This window comes from Cottoperca gobio, chromosome 5, assembly GCF_900634415.1.
Source record: "Cottoperca gobio chromosome 5, fCotGob3.1, whole genome shotgun sequence".
In the NCBI taxonomy this organism is placed as follows: domain Eukaryota; kingdom Metazoa; phylum Chordata; class Actinopteri; order Perciformes; family Bovichtidae; genus Cottoperca; species Cottoperca gobio.
The window spans coordinates 2,333,769-2,353,068 of NC_041359.1; the positions used below are offsets into that span (position 1 = coordinate 2,333,769).

At 39.8% G+C, this 19,300-nt stretch overlaps 2 protein-coding genes across 2 annotated transcripts in view; both read left to right on the plus strand.

The window, feature by feature from the left end:
* The window catches only part of plekha6 (pleckstrin homology domain containing, family A member 6), a 112,265-nt gene extending 104,749 nt beyond the window's left edge, over positions 1-7,516 (plus strand). Inside the window, 4 exon segments of the mRNA XM_029430690.1 lie at positions 112-245; positions 1,014-1,162; positions 2,329-2,436; positions 3,644-7,516. Coding sequence (XP_029286550.1) covers positions 112-245; positions 1,014-1,162; positions 2,329-2,426 — 381 coding nt within the window. The 3' untranslated portion in view covers positions 2,427-2,436; positions 3,644-7,516.
* golt1a (golgi transport 1A) lies at positions 2,924-19,271 on the plus strand. Its single transcript, XM_029432685.1, has 7 exons — positions 2,924-2,929; positions 3,644-3,797; positions 3,914-3,943; positions 14,921-15,012; positions 18,290-18,468; positions 18,873-18,936; positions 19,025-19,271. Exons 1-7 carry the CDS (start codon positions 2,924-2,926, stop codon positions 19,052-19,054), a joined length of 555 nt encoding a protein of 184 aa, XP_029288545.1. The 3' UTR covers positions 19,055-19,271.
* The last annotated feature ends 29 nt before the right edge of the window (positions 19,272-19,300 follow it).

Consider the following 19,300-nt stretch of genomic DNA (forward strand, 5'->3'; position numbering starts at 1 on the left):
TCTAAGAGTTTCTAGGTGGCTGCATCTGTATATTGGTATGTCAGGGTATTTGTGTGCATGTAGGCTTTATATGTGTGTGGATCCATATTTAATTAGATTCATTTGTTCTAGCTGTTAACTCCTGACAAGGTTTTCATCCCGGAGCGCTACCTGGATGTGGAGGATAACACTCCTCTTAGCCCAGAGGAACAGAAGGAGAAGCAGAAGAAACTGGAGCGGATCAAGACCCTCATTGCCAAATCAAAGTGGGTTTTGACTCAAAGTCCCTTTCTATGCTCCTCGCATGTTTCAAAACATTATGACTATTGGTCTAATAAAGCATGCCTTTCCTGCTCTTCCTTTTTCAACAAAAATGTACGATATTTCTGAAAACTATACCTTGTGTGTCGATGTTGATGAAAGAACATGTCACCAAAACCAGACCAGACGCTCTTATCCAGAGCAACTTACAGTGAACTAACTACAGAGACGGTCTTCCTGGAGCAACTCGGGGTTAAGTACCTTGCTCAGGGGCACAATGGTGGCAACCGTATTGAAGTGACAACTTTCCGGTGTTCTATTTGGAAGCCTGACCACTAGACCACCACTATACATACATACTGTACTGTATATAGGCTTTAATCATTCAACAGGCCTAAGTGCAGTAGTATAGCATTTACCTTCACAAAGTGCAAAGATAGCAGGATCTTTATTCTGCAAATGATTTCAAATGACAGTCAAAAAGCTTCCTTCTCAGTAATGGTTCCATTACTTTTAAATTGCAGAGGAACCAAGAAGGGTTGTCCACTTTCTTCATTGCAAATAATTTTAGCAATAGAATGCTTGCTTGCAAAATAAGATCAGATACAACTTTTACGGTATAAATATTAACAACATAGAAAACTAAAGTTCCTTATATGCAGATGATATTGTATTATAAATGTCAGATGTAGCATTATGATGCTCTATGACTAACAAAAACACCTTCATCGACCCTTTTTCTTTTTTTGTCTTTGCGTCTCTTTCACTGTCAGTTTGCAGAACATGGTTCCTCTCCTGGATGGCCCAGTGGAGGGTGGAGCTCCAGTCAGCTCCCAGCAGCAGTTGCAGGAGCAGGAGAAGCGTATTGAGATCTCCTGTGCTCTGGCTGCTGAGGCCTCTCGTCGCAGCCGCCTTCTCTCTGGTGAGGACCCTCTCCACGTAGCTGCCCCAGACGCCATCATTACGTCACTGACCCTCTCCCACTAACTGCTCACCGGTCACACAGCCCAGGGCAAGCCACAGTACTTAACCCCAACACTACCTCATTCACATTTCTGCACATACCTCCGTAATATCTCCAGAAGAAGTTACAGATATTCTCAGTAATGAATGATAGTTGTATGTAATGAAAAAAAAAGTATTTCATTACATACAACTTCTAGTCATGATGTCGTCAGGCATCACACATTAATGTATGAGGCTATATTCAGCTAAACAACTGTATTTGCATTAAGAGAAGCAGTTAGTTTTTTGGTGTGCTTTTGATTTTTTTGCTCTCCCATTACTGTGTTTTTTAGAACAATATAACTGTAATTTTGAATCAATTATAGTTGGTAAGAGATAAAGAGAGGCAGACAATGTGACCAGGGTCATATGAAAAGTGTCAAATGTGTGGACTCAAACAAAAAATCGAAACCACCACTGAAAGTCTCCATTCCAAGACTTCAGCACTGGTGAGGCAGATAGCCAAAGGTTCACACAAAAATAAAATACAAAGTCTGACACAAGTCTAGCTTGAGAAATATTGAAACAAATACATTTTGTAAAGTCATGTTCCCCAGAGGATGAATCTTTTGGTGATCTTCTGACTTTTCATGTAGCACCACCAACAGGTCAAAACGTGCACTTATCCAGTAAAATATCTCAACATCTACATTCATGGTCCCCAGAGGATTCACCCATTCTAGACTGTGAATGTTTGCATCATAGATTGGTTCTCACTTTTAGAACTGTTACACCTTTACTTATTGTGCATTATCAGTTTAAGTCAATATGACTTTATTTTATGACACGCAGGTTTAAGCATATGTGTGCTTCTTATCCTTGAGGTATTTTTACGTGACTTGATGCAGTGTCTTATGTCAACTCATAATTCAGTAGTGCTGAATACTTTAGTGGAGTCAAACTGAGCCTAATCTGGTCATTCTGGAAATCTGGAAAAGTCCAGAGGTGTCTGTTTTGTTACACGTTCCGTTCTCTTCACCTACTTTCCTCACTGTACTTCTCCCTTCGATTTATTCACTCCTTATTTTTATTTCCACTCCTCTCCTGTGTCCTCTATTCCCACCTCCCACCATTTCATTCCAGCACAGTGCGCCCCCAGTACCCCCATCTCCCCGACCAGCCTGGCCCCTCCCCCTTCCTCTGCTGACTTCCCCAACTCCGCCCACATCATGAAGGCATGAGTCATAGAAGGTGAGTCTCCTTTTACCACACGACGTCCAACAGTCCCCTGCTGCCATCCTGTGCTTGCTTCACTCTCTGGGACTTATTTTAAATAGCAGTGCTCATGTTTATCCATTTTTTGTCAAATTGCTCCCTCCATATTCTCCTCAAACTTGTAATGTAATTAAATGGACATAGATTTCATTAAAAAATGTTGCTTGTTGACAGCCATATTTAAAAAAAAAAAATGTTCCAGTGTATTTTGTTTTCGGTTTGCAAGATGCAATAGAAACATCATCATTTAATTACTTGCTTGGTTTTGTGCGAATATCTTGCACATCGATTTGAACTTGAGTGTTAGTCTGTCTAAAGCTGCTTTCACACATGCAGTCCATCCCTGAATTGTTCAGGAACCTTTCCTGCATGGGGTTGTGTGTGAATAGGAGCAGGGATCGATATTCAGTTAAATCTGTACCTTTAATTTCCCACCTCAAGACTTAGTAACATTTCAGAGAAAATGCCTGTATGGCTTTGTTGTGAATGAAAGCAGGAACATTGCAGGGTCAGACATGTAAAGGGTTATGTCCGTCTAATGAAAGACACTTTTACATGCAGAGAGTAACACAATCACAAGACTCCGCTAGTTTTATGGTGGTTGGCATCCAAGTGTTGCATCACCGCCATCTGCTGGACTGTCCCTTACCCATTTATTCCAGTATTGCTATGTCGTGTAAAAAGCAGAAATGTTCCTGAATGTAGTGCATGTGTGAATAGTGAAAATCACTGGCGACACCTGAAAGGTTATCTCAGTAATTTACCAGCAACAAAGTGTGAAAGAGTCTTAGGAATCCTTTTTACCATCAAAATTCAAGGACCATCAACATTCTCAACACAAAGTCCAGCTTCTCACATCGCAACTTTATCCATTAAAGATAGCAAAGAGATGTAGTTGAAAGCTTCAGATAACAAGTAAGTTGGACATTGTGCTAAGAACTGTTTTATCACATTCAAGTAGAAACCATCACCTATAGCTTGGAATGTGTTGTGTTACACAGGCCCTTCCTGTATAAAAAACATTGTGTCCTGCTACAGTAGTGATACCTCAAATAGCTCCCGAAGTTAGAATTCAATTCTTTCCCATGATACTGTATTAAACATTAGTCAGTACCCAATGAGAGAGGTTTTCTGTAATTATCTTTGTATTTACTGTCTTTCTTTGTGTTTGTTATGTCTGTAGCTCAAGCCCTGGCTGCTGTCAAGTTTGATGGAGCATCTTTCTGAGGATTCACTGGACAAACTGAACAATGAAGATGGCCCCGGAGAAATTACTTTTATTTTTGTTAGCACCTACAACAAAAGCACGGAAAGCTATCTAAGGAGGTTCCTTGAAGGCAAGAGCAAATTTAAAACCAAGGAAGGAAGCTATAAAGACTTGTAAGCTCACCCCCCACAGACTCCAGTTCATCAACTCACGACGGTCTCCTACTGCTTGCCCTCTGGGACTAAGGAAGGCTCCAGATCTCTTGCCAGCTTCAAGGTGTGAAATATTTCTATATCACTTTGCTCAGGACATATTCTACAAAGTAGAGATTACTGATGAACTATGTTGATGATGAGATATTTTACACTCAAAATGACAAAATGTCAGTAAACTGAGGTTCAGTGTTGATCAGTTGACAAGGGAACACTGGGATGAGGCCAGATGAATGTCATTGAGCTTGACTAGTAGACAAAAGTCTCGCATAAACCTACAGAGAGGCTTTGAACACGCTTCTGGACACTAAAAACCAGAAGGATGTTCTTCATCATCTAATGTCCATATCAATGTCATACAAACACCATAACTTGTGACCCAGTGAGGAGTGGTACTCAGTGACAGACATATTCTGACACTTAGACAACTGAAATAAAAGTGAAGCCTCTTATCCTTTGTAAAAAGCTGACAAACTCACTGTGATGCCTGTTTTACCAAGACCTCGACCCCCTACACTACACCCATCATATAAACCATGTCTGCTGGCAATTACACTCATGTGCAACCATTAGCATTGCCGTCTTTCACACCAAACATGCAAGAGCACACAGTTTGTTGCGAGGCAGAGCCGAAGATGAACAGCATCACAAAAAGCATGACCCATCTTACAAAGCTGCTTATGACGACACATCGTCTTACATTAGATTCAGAGTATGGCATACGTGAAACACAATACAATTTTCTAACCTGATATCCTCACCCTCTTGACTCCTGTACTTGTAGGAGTGTAAAGTCCCCAATATACTGCATTGGGTGTACGCAGATGTGGTCCAGTCGGCATGCTTGTAGGCACATATAGTCTGCGTGGTCATACATTTTGGACGACGGTCTGTGTGGATCGTGCCAGACGTGCAGTTGATGAAATGTATATCACACAGACCTTACACAGAAAGTTTAATTCAGGCTGAACCCACAGCTCGGCCTCGCTCAGCTGCTCTTCATTAGAAATAATGACCTTGCTCTGTTCTGTATTGACTTTACTTTCTTGTGTGGAAGCCAGTCACATTATAAAGATAATATCCTTAACTTATTTTAGTTGAATTATGGTTGTTTTGTCTCATCTGCATGGTGGAGTTTGTTAGACAATAAGACAGACACATTTACTGTGTATGCTTTATAATAAAGAGCATAACACCAGCATTGGATTATATACTTATGTATACCATGTGTATTTCAACTTTTACAATAACTGTTTCAAAGTCACAGCTGGCTCTGACACAATCGTTTGTCATAGATGTAAAGAAGTATCTGCCTGAGGCAGCAACAGAGCCTGAAAGGAGAGAGAGAACTTGCTCAAAGACAAGGTTTAATATGAGTCCAGAAGCTTTTTCCTTATAGAACATTTTTTAATTCTGTCATCTGGTGGTTAGACAAGGAAAACAGATTACTAGTAGGAAATGTGATGAGTACCAGGGACAAGGCAAAGACTTACACAGCCATCCACCACACTGACCTCCACACCATCACTGTTCTATTTGTACCTCACGCTTCTGAACTGTTTTGGCACAGAGTGTTGGCATCCAGCAGATATCTCTAAACCGGAGCAGATGCATATGGATGTAAGTCATCCTAAAGGGGCACAATCATCCAACCATCAACCACTGTGCGCAGCTTCCACATGTTGTCAAATTCCTTTGTGTTTAGCATCAATTTCAGTGGACCTTATCATAGTTCTCAAGAAATTCCCCATTGACTGTCTACAGATATATAGGTAAAGTATGTTGGATAGAAATGGTACAACGTATGTGGAACGTGAAAATAGAAGTGACCTTAGAGGAGTAACTCTGTTAGAAAAGCACTTGTGTGTGTGAAGATGAGTTAGCTAATGATGCAGTCCTCTGAGAGGAATTATATGCTGACAAACAATGTCATGTAGCATATCACAACAACATTTAATCCAGTCATGCAGTGCCATAAATCTGAAACCTGTTGCTGTTTTATATATTGTGATGAACGGACATATGACACGACCAACGCGTTTAAATCTGGAGGAAATATAATGCTTAGAAATTTCTACACAGTGGCTTTAAGTGGAACTCCAATAAAAATGTCCAATAATAAATAATTCAATAGTACATTTTTAATTTGTTTTATTTAACTATAAATTAAATATATTGATTTTTAGAATTTTGTTTTGAATTCACAAAAATGCTTAAATTAACCAAATATTGTGAAATAACTGAAATAAGTACAACAATTCAACTCATTATTATAATATGTTATGTAATCATTATAATCATATATATTTTTTATAAAAACATTGTTTTTAGAGTTTATTTCTATTTAATTATGGTACATTTTATTTTAAAAGACAATTTGACAAAAGTTATTTTTTAGTCAATCATTGCATTCACTAATTACATATTTATTCCATGACATTTGTGTGTTTTAAGCCACTGATTAAACTGATTAATTGATTGACTGGGTGGGGAGTGGTGACTAATATGTCTGCTGGTAGTTTAGAACAGACTGACTGTCGCGCTCAAAGGTCCAAACATTTTCTGAAAACTTCTATCTTCAAATGATACAACTCCCTAGATTCGGCCATGCCTCTTCATTGCAACTTCCTCCAGATTTGAAGGCCTTGACCACGCACACTCACACACAAACACACACACACACCTCCCCTTTTTATGTGTATGTTATTTATGCTTTGTTTGCCCTTACACACTTCAAGGTTCAAGTAACCTGCCTTTGTAGAAAGCTATTGCTATTGTTATTGTACTCAGAGTCAGAGACAATATGGCAAAGAAAATGGAGTTTTACGCTGAAAGCATTAAAATTACTACGCAAAAACAAAACAAGGATTTAAGAGAATACTTCTATTTTTTCTTGTTTTATGTTTTTTTTAGAAAGGGAATACGTTGAAAAGAGGCAGTTCATATTTTTTTAGATGCATGGATATTCAATGACAAGTTGACAGGTTAAATTTTTACACTCAATTACGTTTTACATTTTTCACAAAAAAATACTTTTTTATTTTATTGCTCTGGAGGATTGTTTGAAGAAACAGAACATAGATATTTTTGGATTAATTGGAATTTGAGTTTGTGTTAAGAAATGACAGCCAAAAGATGGTGTCCAATATTTGATACAAGATGTAGCATTTGTGGATGATGAAAATAAAGAATATACATGATAATATACATTGTTCAATGTATATAATATTTTTGATTTCAGTTACAGTATATCCTACTATCACATGTAACCATTGCTATTTTGAGGGAAAATAGACACACTGCTTGAACTATGCAAATGATTTAAAAAAAATAGACTAATAATACGCTTGCTTTCAGAAAACATTGCAATAAAGTGAATGTATACAAATAATGTGTTTCTCTAGATGCTTCTGAATTTATCACAGTATTTTGTATGATAAAAAATGTCTCGCTGCCTGGAATGATGATGTATTTACTGCTCCAATTTTAATCCACTTGTTGATGATGAAGTTCACTGCCAAAAAGACTACTGAGGTTAATTGTCCAGCCCGCTTGTTACCAATAGGCTCCCTGATGATATTCTACAGTCTTTGTTATATCAAACTGTATGTCTGAATGAATAAAGTGCAAAAACAAAGACAGACTGGATTCTTTCACATCAAAGCTTAGAGGAGGAAATGAACGGTCAGTTATTTATTGAAGACAGGTTGTACCACCATAATTGACATATTATCCGACATAATTATAATCAATATGTATTAAACAAATGACCTACTAGCATTTACTGCTATCTGAACGTTCAAAGATTGCTATGACAATACAAGTTACATGAATAAGAACATGATATGCATCAGTAGTTTAGGCGCTTTTCTAATCATTTTTGTTGCCATAATGTACAAAAACACGTTGTGAACAAAAATTATCTCTGGGTACAAGGCATGGCAGAGTGTACAACTGTAAACTTCTGAAAACGTCACTACAAAGAGGTAAATCTAAAATAGTATTTTAATAGTATAAAACAACACAATTTGTAGTTTTAAACTACACTGCTGGGTAATTACTGGATCTTACCCAGCAAATTGGGTTGATAATTTTAACTAAATATTGGTTCATACAGACTATTGCTGGGTTAATGTTACCTCATAAATGGATTTATTATATATATATAATCTGTATCTAGTGAAGTTTTTCTAGCTGACTAATTTAGCAGGCTGAAACAAAGGTTAGTTATAGCTAGCTAGGTGAGGCAACAGCTACAAGCTAGGCTGGACCTAAGAGTCTCATCATGGAGTTATTATTAGGCTACAGACTAGTATTTATTCTGTCTCTATAGTAAGACTTGGTAGGTACAAAAGGGAATACAAACCTTTCTTTAATTGTGCTGGAGAACTGCTGTATGAAAAGACCACTCGTTAACAAAACAATGTTTTTTGCCGCCCCCAGAAAACCCAGCAGCTGGGATAAATGGACTCAAGGTGTCATGGTAGTGGAAGAGAGGAGTAGGAAGGTTTTATCTGCATTGTTCTAACTGTCATTGAGAATGACCAGCACAAACAACTACCTAGTACCATGGAAATAACCCCATAAAATGACCCAGCTGGCTCAAACCAGCATTTGGGTAGATAAAATAACCCAGAATTTCTTAGTGTGTATTAGCAGGTTAACATCGTTTGACAGTTTGATCTAAAACAGGTCCATCCGATTGTTACAAAAAGTGCACCTCCCTGGTTAAGGTTGGGTTAGATTTAGGCCAGATAGTGGTCATGGTTTAACACTGCTGTAACAATGTACATTTCCCCGTTGTGGGACTAATAAAGGATTTCTGATTCTGATTCTGAAGCATGGCAAGGGCACCACACCCATTCAGCTTCAGGGTATAAAATATGGATGCCGTCTCTGTGACATCCCCCATAGATTTCTGAAGAGTCGTCCCAGCCGTCTACATTTTTGCAGGCCGTCTACATTTTTGCAGTCCGTCTAACTTCCAGCTAATTAAAAAATTGGGCGTCATAGGTGAAATTGAGGTGAGCCTGGGTGAAGCAGCAAGCAGCTAGTGACCACAGCCCTAATAATGTGTAACTTTAAGCCTTAATATGCTTAAAACGGGTGAGTTATATAAAAAATGTACCGCCCGTACAGTTGTCATGAATAAGGAAATTAGCTATGGAGACCAAAACCGTTTTTTGTACCAGGCTGTAAACATAATAATTTTTGCTGTAAAGTTGGGCAATTTAAAATGGGGTCTATAGGCAATGACAACCTTTTGGAGCTAGACTGAAGTGGACATTTGATGAACTGCCACTGCCAATTCCATCTGCCTGATTAGTCTTCGGGGGTATTCTGTGTGTATGCCTATGTCTATTTGTATGGTAATTGGGATGTGTGGTCCCCGGCCCCTGATTGGCTGCAGCGACACCTCTCCTCCCAACTGACGAGGGGGGAGATATAATTGGAGTGCACCTGGAGAAACCAGAGAATACAACTGCCTGGCCAGCTCAACAGTCGAGGCTACTGTTGTTGTCAGCCCTACGTACTTCTGTTTGGTTCTGAGACTCTCGCTCTTGTATAGTGTATGTTGTATGTTGTATATTGAATATGGCATATTGTATTTCGTATTTCGTGCTAGTTATTCTAAATCCTTAATTTGTTCATCAGCTTCCTGATGTTATTTTAGAATTGTTTAGGTTGGGGTTTATTTTTGGTAGTTCGGCTTTGACGCCATGTTAAGAGTCCTCCTTTTGTTCCATTTGTTTTCTCGGACGCAATTAAAATTGCCATTGTTCCAATTATATTAATAAATATATTTGATTTACCATAACCAACTGGTTTTATGTTACTCCCTTTTCCCTTCCTGAGCCGGGTCGTAACAAACCTTCTTTATACTTTTAAAAGACTGAATAATATTAGAAATAGGACATCCAGGTGCTGCAACAGAACTTACCCAGAAGCTGTTTGTTCCCTTAACTCCTAAATCAACAATGTGCTGTTATTCCTGTTGAGACACTGTAAGGTTCTGTAGAAATATTCCGATTGGTGATATCTGCTCCTTTGCTATTCAGTTAGAATCCCAAACCCCTGTGCATGTTATAACAATATATAGACCCCCCAAACAGTGTCCTATCTTTTTAGAAGACTAGTTATGTCCACATTATGGTCATAGGTGATTTAAATCTACATGTGAAAAATGAAACTGACTCTAAAGCCGCTAAATTGCTAAATGTGTTGAGCTCCATGGATTGTACTCAACATGTAAATGGGCTGACCCACAACTGAGATCACACACGTTGGATTTTATAATCTCTCGTGGTTTAAAGATTAAAGTATCCTCTGTAATTGATTTGGCAATCTCAGACCACTACTGTTTCTTTTTCTCTGCCTTGGTTATAGTCATCATCTAGCTCTAGCTCTAAGTGGGTTGTTAGGAAACGTTATCTTACTTCTGAAGTTGCTGATATTATATTAATGAACTGGTTGACTTGGTATGGACATTTATATATGCAAAGTGTAGATAATAATAGACTAAACTATATAAACCATCTAAACCTTTATATTTTTTTAAGGGGTTTTTAGGAGCCCAAACACAAGATAAGGGATAAAGCCATTAAATATCCTAGAATGGCTGATGACATCACTCAGAAAGTTGACCCTTCACCTGAGAATCCCCAGTGTTCATGACATAGACTCAGTGTGTGCCTGCTCTAGTTAATGTTCACCTTACACGCTGACAACATCAACGCACAAAGGTCACCGTTGAGGAAAGGAAAGGACTCAGTTGTTCCTGACAGTCACAGAGAAACAAAGCCACTTGCGCGAAGAAGAGGGAAGACATAAGTGATTACCATGGTGGCCATCACAGAGTTCCAGAGTAAGTGTTTCCACAGTTACTCTCTTCTTAAGTGTATGAGTGAAGCTGTAAGCCTCTGAGTGAATCATGGCACACAGACCATTGGTCTGACTTCAGAATACAAAATTGTGCTTGTTGAAGCATTGCATCTCACGGTAAAAGACTACAGAATAATAAGAGCGTATGGCATATGAAAAGTTGATCACTGAGTTAAATTACCTTTCAGTTGTATGAGTCCATGCCCTTATTTATGAGTGTCACATTATCACTTCAAGGTACTGTGTTAAATGAATGTGCTGGTATGTTTAAAACTACGGAATGACCCAAGAATGGTCCTGATCTTTGCCTAACGCATCAAACAAATCGTTGTAAAAGGTGTGACTGAGGAACTTCGTATCAAGAAGCAATGCCCTCCGTCAAGCACTGACTCTGCCAATAAGAGGCCTTGAATGTATATTTTTTATGGTTTATTTGACTATAAGTAATAATCAGATCATATATATGCTGAATTCATCATATCATCAATTCGATCTTCGGGTGACCCTTCATTTGGTTAGGAGGCCTCTGTAGCTTCCTTAAATCTTTTGTGAGTTACCACCAAGTTTTTAATCTAAAGAACAAAATTCATTCATTCTTAGAATCATACCTGTCAACCCTCCCGTTTTTCCCGGGATTATCCCGTATTTTTACTTCCATCCCGTTTTTCTCCCGTTTAAATATTTTCCCGTAATTATCCCTATTTTTAACCTTTCAAAAAAGAAATAGCCTAATTAAAAAAAGTGTAAAGTAGCCTCCGATAGAGCAGGTGGCAGTATTATGTTTAACTTTAGCTGAAAAACGTTATCCGCCAGTAAACACACAGAAGAAGAAAACAGGAACAATAACACAGAAGAAGAAGACGAAAGCATATGATGAGAGTCACAGTGAACGGGAGATAGATGGAGACGCAGTTGTACCTGCCAAACAAGTTAAAACTTTATGTAAGTACCAAATGAGAGGAGACCTTCCCTTATTTAATAAAAGAGTCGGGCAAACTCGTGCTTTTTGTTAAGTGTGCCATTCAGATGTTAGCTTTGCACACGACGGAATAAGCATCCAAGCACAAGCACGCCAAGAGGCACAAAAACATACACTGTCAATGACTTCAGCGATGATTTCAGTCGCAGTGTAGCGGACATGTTTCCCGACTCTGCCATCACAAGGAAGTCCTCGTCGGGGGAAACAAAAGCCACACAACTCATCAATCATCAAATAAAATACATAAATCTTATAAACATGTCTGTACAAGTAATACATACTTTAAATAAACATGTATTTCCTGAATGTATATACCCGTCCCTTATGTGTTTACGTTTACATTGGTGGCTGTTAAGATATGGGCGGAGTCCGTCAAAAGATTTCCCTTATTTTGAAATTCCAATGTTGACAGGTATGCTTAGAATTGTGATGGACTTATTGTAAGTGCAAAACTTCACTCTGAATGGCTTATATACATATCCAGGCTGTAGCAAGGACACTGGTGTTCATTAAATATTTCTCTGAGAGATGGAATGTTCAAAACATAAGAGTTTGCTTGCCTTACCTCAGAATAAATCAAATCCTGATTGAATAACATTGTCATTTTAAAACATATAATATATTGAATGATAAGATCTTAATGTTTTCCCAGAGACTGATGTGAGTTTGCCACTCAGGCCACTCTGGACTCCCACAAAAATATAGATTCCTATGCCTCCGCCATTCTAGACTACATCAACACTAACATCAATAGTGTCACCGCCCTCAAATGCATTGTTCCCAAATCAGAAACATGGTCTACCTACAGCTGAAAGTCTGCTGTGGGTGGCTTGGCTCAGCGTTTGTCTAGTACTCTGATCTGGTTAGTTTCAATACCCTGCCCCCTTTCAGAGAGAGTGTTGAAGTGTCCTTGAGCAATATACTGAACCCCTAACTGCTCCTGATGAGTAGATTGGCACCTTGCATGGCAACCTCTGCCATGTATGAATGTGTATGTGACTGGGTGAATGCTTGCATGTGTTGTAAAGTGCTTGGAGTGGTCAGTAGACTAGATAAGCGCTATATAAATGCAGTCCATTTACCATTTATAACCACGGAGGCTGTATACTCTCCGACATCGACGTGTGTGCTACCCAGAGCAGGGTTGCTCACCAGTATCTCTTGTTCTTGAGGAGAATGAAGAAAGTCTGTCGCCTCAGATTCTGTAAACTTCTACCACTGCACCATCAAGAGCATCCATACCAATTGCATAATAGTATGTTATGCCAATTGCTCTGTCTTAGACTAGAAAGCACAGCAGAGGATGATGAAAACTCCGAATAGAGGCTGTCCAGCACAATTGGTGATTATGGAGGGCGCGTAGCATAGTCAGAGACACCTCTCAACCTGGCCAGAGACTATTTGCCCTCCTCCCCTCTGGGAGGCACTACAGGACTCTCCGTTCCAGGATCAGCGGGTTCTGGAACAGCTTCTTCCCCTCAGCTGTCAGCAGCTTTGCTGAAATCTGCACCACGGTGATAGACCCACCCACAGTCTGACACCCTCACACACCTTCCTTCTGAACATTTGAACTATAACTGTTTCACTGGCTGCTGGCATACTTACTACTGACACATTACTGCACATACATTTACATGCACTACTTATGCTTCACATACACATACATATACTACTGTATATACGGTATATCTGACCTATAGTGTATTTAGGGGTGGGCGATATGACCTAAAGTTACTTTACATTACATTTACATCTTTGAAGAAACAAAATACTTTTACATCTTAACCATAGATTATACACAGTCTATAAACTTAACCCCCATGAATAAATGTAAAAGTTTAAACACTTTGCACAACAGACGCTGTTGAACATTGAACATGAGCAGATCTGCTCAGGAAGGCTGGCCTCAGCTGTGGCTCGCAGCGTAGACACTGTTGGTTGGACCAGTAGGCTGCTGTAGAATAAAAACACATGTTGACCGTGAGCAGCGCGGCGTGTTGTATTTTCCCCCGTGATGTTTGCGGTTCTCAGCAAAAACAGACAGTGAAAATTATCTGTTGAGGGTTGGCAGTAGCAGTGCAGCAGCAGCATTTAGTTCAGCCAGGTAGCGGCCGGTCACACGCAGATAAAGGTAGGCATAACCATAGATTAACAAATAGCTCAACTTAATATGATACTGCCAATACTGTTCATATTGTATTTATCGTAGTATATTCATATCCGCCTTACTGTTAAGGATTCTCTAAGGGTGAGCCCATCCACCCTAAGGACTCATTTTGGCCACTTTTATCAATCTCTTTCTTTTGGTCACTACCCAAAGCTTATGACCATAAGTTGTAGCATAGATCGACTGGTAAATTGAAAGCTTTGTCTTGAAGAACAGCTCCCTCTTCACCTCAGCGGTCAGGTAAAATGCCTGCTGACATCACACCAATCCACTTGAAGAACCATGGCCTCAAACATGGAAGTGCTAACTCTCATCCTGACCGCTTTACACTCCAAAAAAGCCAAAAAAAAAGCCAATATAACCACATCATCTGCAAAGATCAGATAGGCAATTCTGCCCCCCCCCCCCCCTCCCCCCAAAGGCCAGGTCAAAATGTGCATTGCTCCTCCTAGATCTGAGCTACACAATCTGATAGACCCTTCATTCCAACAATCTGGAATAAACTTTCCCGGGGAGCGTGAGCAGTGTGATACCCCGATAATTGGAGCACATCCTCTGGTCCTCTCTTTTGAAAATGGAAAGTGCCACTGTGGTCCGTCTAGAAACAGGTACTTTACTTGACCTTCACACAACACTGAAAAGACGTTTCCGCCAAATGAGTCCAACAATTTCCAGAGCCTTCAGCATTTCAGGGCAAATCTTATTAACGCCTGCCCGATGAGGAGCTTCTTGACTAACTCAACTTCAAACTCTGCCTCCTCCACAGATGATGTGTTGGTTGGCCAATCCATGATTAGAACAGAAGTTCAATATCAAAGCACCACTCAGGGTTGGATCAGGCAGGCCATTCCTCCTAATCAACCCCCTCCAGGTTTTTCCATAGTTGCCCACGTGAGCGTTGTGTAGATGTATGCCTCTTATATAGGCATTTTATTTTAACGTTTTTGTATTGACCAAATGAGCTGACCACAGTCTTGCTTTAACATTCTTACTTGTGTATGTTTGTCTTCCAGAGATTGGTATTGGTCTGATGGGATTCGGTTTATTTTTCCTGCTCTTTGGTGTGCTGCTGTATTTTGACTCTGTCTTGCTGGCCTTTGGGAATGTGAGTAATCTTTCATGTCACACACATCTGCTCAGTGTCAATATCACACCATCACACCATCACTGATTCATATCATATCAACATTCAAAGACAAGACCACCAGTTTACAACCTTAGGGGACAATTTATCACACATATCAATTGTTTATATAAAGAATTGATTAGTGCAGCTTTGATCTGTAAGTAAGTAGTGCAATGAAAATAAATGTTAATTAGCATAATAATATAGTGAATCAAATACTGTACTAAAGTTCCTCAAAACTCTTCCTAAGTACAGTATTTCAGTAAATGCATTCCACAAATGGATTTAACTGACAATTAGACACCAAAACTCCAATTAGTGGCTTTTGTGTTTATTAACTTGGTCCATTAGCCCCCCTTGTTTGAAGCACAGCCTGCTTCAAACTCGACCTTCATTTTGATCTCAATCAAATCAAATCAAATTTATTTGTATAGCCCAATATCACAAATTATACATTTGTCTCAGTGTGCTTTACAGACTGTATAGGTTACGACACCCTCTGTCCTTAGACCCTCGCATCGCACAAGGAAAAACTTCCTAAAAGAAACCCCAAAATTAAAGGGGGAAAAATGGAAGAAACCTCAGGGAGAGACTGAGGAGGGATCCCTCTCCCAGGACGGACAGACGTGCAATAGATGTCGTGTGTACAGGATAAACAACATAGTACAAATACAACATTTGACAGAAATTATGTTGTGTTGGAAAAAAAAGAAATAGAAAGTTTGGATGAATCCAGGAAAATGTCAATAAGGCTTCCCGGTGTCCAGCAGGACCAGGTCAGCAGGCGCTGTCACGATTCATGATCCTGACGTAAACTTTATCAGTGGCAACCTGCCACATGAGAGACAGACACTCCGGGGATGATACCCCGGATGGTGAGTTAGTAACATACATTTACATAAATGCATACAGATAGAGAGGGAGAAGAAGAGAGGGAGGGGAGGAGAGAGGAAGAGAAGGACGAGAGCAGGGAGGTGTCCCCCGGCAGTCTAAGCCTATAGCAGCATAACTAGGGGCTGATCCAGGGCAAACCTGAGCCAGCCCTAACTATAAGCTTTATCAAAAATGAAAGTCTTTAGCCTACTCTTAAATGTGGAGAGTGTGTCTGCCTCCCGAACACAAAGTGGAAGCTGGTTCCACTGGAGAGGAGCTTGATAGCTGAAGGCTCTGGCTCCCATTGTACTCTTAGAGACTCTAGGAACCACAAGTAACCCTGCAGTCTGGGAGCGTAATGCTCTAGTTGGTTTATAAGGTACTATGAGATCTTTAAGATATGCTGGAGCCTGACCATTAATTGCTTTGTAAGTCAGGAGAAGGATTTTGAATTCTATTCTGTATTTTACTGGGAGCCAGTGCAGTAGCAGCTAATACAGGAGTAATATGATCCCAGTTTCCTTGTTCTAGTCAATACACGTGCCGCTGCATTTTGGATCAACTGAAGAGTCTTAAGCGACTTTTTGGGACAACCTGATAACAATGAGTTGAACTGCACATCTGTTAAGTTTCTTGACTGCATCTTGCATGGTTGTAACGGTACCGCAGTGATAAAATATGTCCACATACAGACAGATATTTTGCCACGGTGACATACTCACAAGGTGAAAACGATACCACCATTGCTGTTGTGGCTGGTAATCAGACAAATGTATACATGTATGTCCATAGAGAACAAGAAAAGGATGATGATTTTTCTCATGAAGATGAATGGCTTCATATACCTAATGAGTGGTGTTTTTGTCACCTATTTGTCGGAGGATGATGCAAAACCAGGTCGAAGTAAAGACTCACATTTGCTCTTGTTACTGTAACAAAGTCATATTATTGTGTAGTTAAAAACAATTGTACTTGTACCTAAGTATTTTTTATCTGAAGTACTGTATTTCGCAACATTTCAAGTCGATTCGTTACAGAGAAAAACAAAAGGTACAAGATAAACAGTGTGAGACAAGAACCAAATGCAGCTGCATCAGAGAAGGAACTGGTGGTCTGTCAACGGCTACAGTAGGGCAGAGCTCCATGTGCAAAGACGTGACACTCTGCAAGGAAAAGTTTGAACACTGTCCATCAAAATTAGAAGTTTGAGCAGCATGTCTTTTGTTCACACACAGCAGCCTGGGAAGAGCTCTGCTGTTTTTATGACTGATTTAAAGTTGAAAGATAGAACATGCCATTTTTGAAGTGCTGCAATATTCTATAATCTGTAATGTGTTTGTAACAACTGGAAAAAAAGTGATAGAGGTTACTAAAAGAGATGGAACTTACCTTTGTCTGGAGCCGTGAAGATGCCAAGCCAGTGAATTAGCCCTGCAGCATGTTTGGACGTTCGGAGCTGACACAAGGGACAGTGAAAGAAAAGTGCCATAATGTTGGGTTTGGACCCAAAAACTGATACCATGGCAGACTAAAAGGCAGAGAGACTTGTAAAAATGTGGCACTAGAAATGCAAATGCACAGAACAGCGTAGAGCATAGGTCTTCAACAGGGGGTCCGCCGAGGTACTGCAGGTGGGTCGCAAAATTGTTTGTAGATAAAACAATTTTTTCTTTTGCTTTGCCATTCACATTCCCTCCTCCGCTGTACTTCGCGTAGGGCGGCGACACACACCTACAGTCAGAGACAGAGTGGAGGAAAGGAGAGGGGTGAACTAAAAGAAATTTCGCCGCTACGACACAAGCTGAAGCAAGAACTTGACAGAATGACTTTAAGACTCCTCCTTCCAGACAATGTTTTAATCTCCTCTGCCCCTGAATGCAAAGAAGGGCCAGAACAGCAGTAGACAACACATGTAGATGCAGCAGGCAGTAGCTTCCATGATTCTTTTTTTGTTTTGGCTCTTTTTGTCTACTTTTTTGCTGGAGCATGTATGGCACATGACAGATGTGCACTTGTTGGCATCGGAGAGGGAGGCGCGGTGATTGGATTAAGAGCAACGGACTTTGGGGCGATCACCGTCCACAGCGTCTTCCAACCAGCCAGTGGGCAGGACCGGCCGGACACCAACGAGGGCGGCCGCACAGGAGGAGACCCAAGAGGGGAGCTGAGGTGGCCCGGCTGGTATCTGGGGCTATTCCACTACCAGCCTGCCCCTGGTCTATTTTCGATCGCAGCAAAGAAAGACTCAAAGCTAATCCAACAACAGGACTGTGTGGCTCCATCATAGAAAGAAGACAAATAGAAACATAAAACATTAATCATTGCGTGAGAATGTTAAAAAATATTTCCTCCCCTTTTTTCGTGTGTTATACCCTCCTTTTAGATTCTATTTATGGCTGGTTTGACGTTCATCATCGGCTTCAGGAGGACAGCCCACTTCTTCTTCCAAAGACAAAAGTTTCGGGGTTCTCTCTTCTTCCTTGGAGGCGTGTCCCTGGTGCTGTGCCGTTGGCCAATCATTGGAATGCTGGTGGAGAGTTATGGCTTTGTGCTTTTATTCAGGTAAGTCCAGTGAGGGTGTTTCTGAAACAGAAAAACAAGGCTTCAAATTCATTTTTGTCCCCCTCAAAAAATGATAATAATAATAATCATAATAATAACATAGCAATAACCAAATAATATACAGTACCAGTCAAAAGTTTAATAATAATTATTAGTATAATAATTGTATTTTTTTGGTCTCTCCAGTTTATGCTTAGTCTACCAGATTTCAATATATTGATATATTTTTTAGGAAATGCATGTTGAATGATGCACAGTGGTAAGAGGTGAATACATAGATGGTAGCTTTTACAGTCAACTTTATGTTTGTGGAGATACTAAATCTAATTATGTAATCCCACCAATGTTGTAAATTTGATTTGGTAATCAGAAAAAAAACATCCCTTTTTTGTTTCCTTCTGTAGATCCTTCTTTCCCATGGTATTGGGATTTCTGCTGTCAGCTGTGAACATACCTTTCCTCAACACGGTATGTTTTGCTCTTGGCTCAGTATATTAGATTTTAATGGGATTTTACATGTTTTTCAGATTGTTGATACCCTCTGTTTTTCTGTTAGCTTTTACCCAGCAGCTCCTCCATGGTCTGATCAGAAGAACATGTTGCAGCGGGGGAGGCATGCCGGATGTCCTTTGACTGACTGTAAATCAGATACTGGGTGGGCAGAGGGGGATAACTGATGAGTGATTGCTCTATTTCTGAAATGTTGGCGTCATTTATTTTGCAGATGACCAGTAAAAATAATTTATTTTTAAAATGTACTGTATTTTTTACCATATAAGGTTACAATTGAAAACCAAGAAGTCAAATAATAAGCTGCATACAAAACTACACT

Excerpts from the sequence above, each read along its gene's own strand:
- golt1a (XM_029432685.1), top strand. Across the intron at positions 15,013-18,289 it reads TCTTGCTGGCCTTTGGGAAT|ATTCTATTTATGGCTGGTTT; the intron begins GTGAGTAATCTT and ends CCCTCCTTTTAG. Across the intron at positions 18,469-18,872 it reads GGCTTTGTGCTTTTATTCAG|ATCCTTCTTTCCCATGGTAT; the intron begins GTAAGTCCAGTG and ends TTCCTTCTGTAG.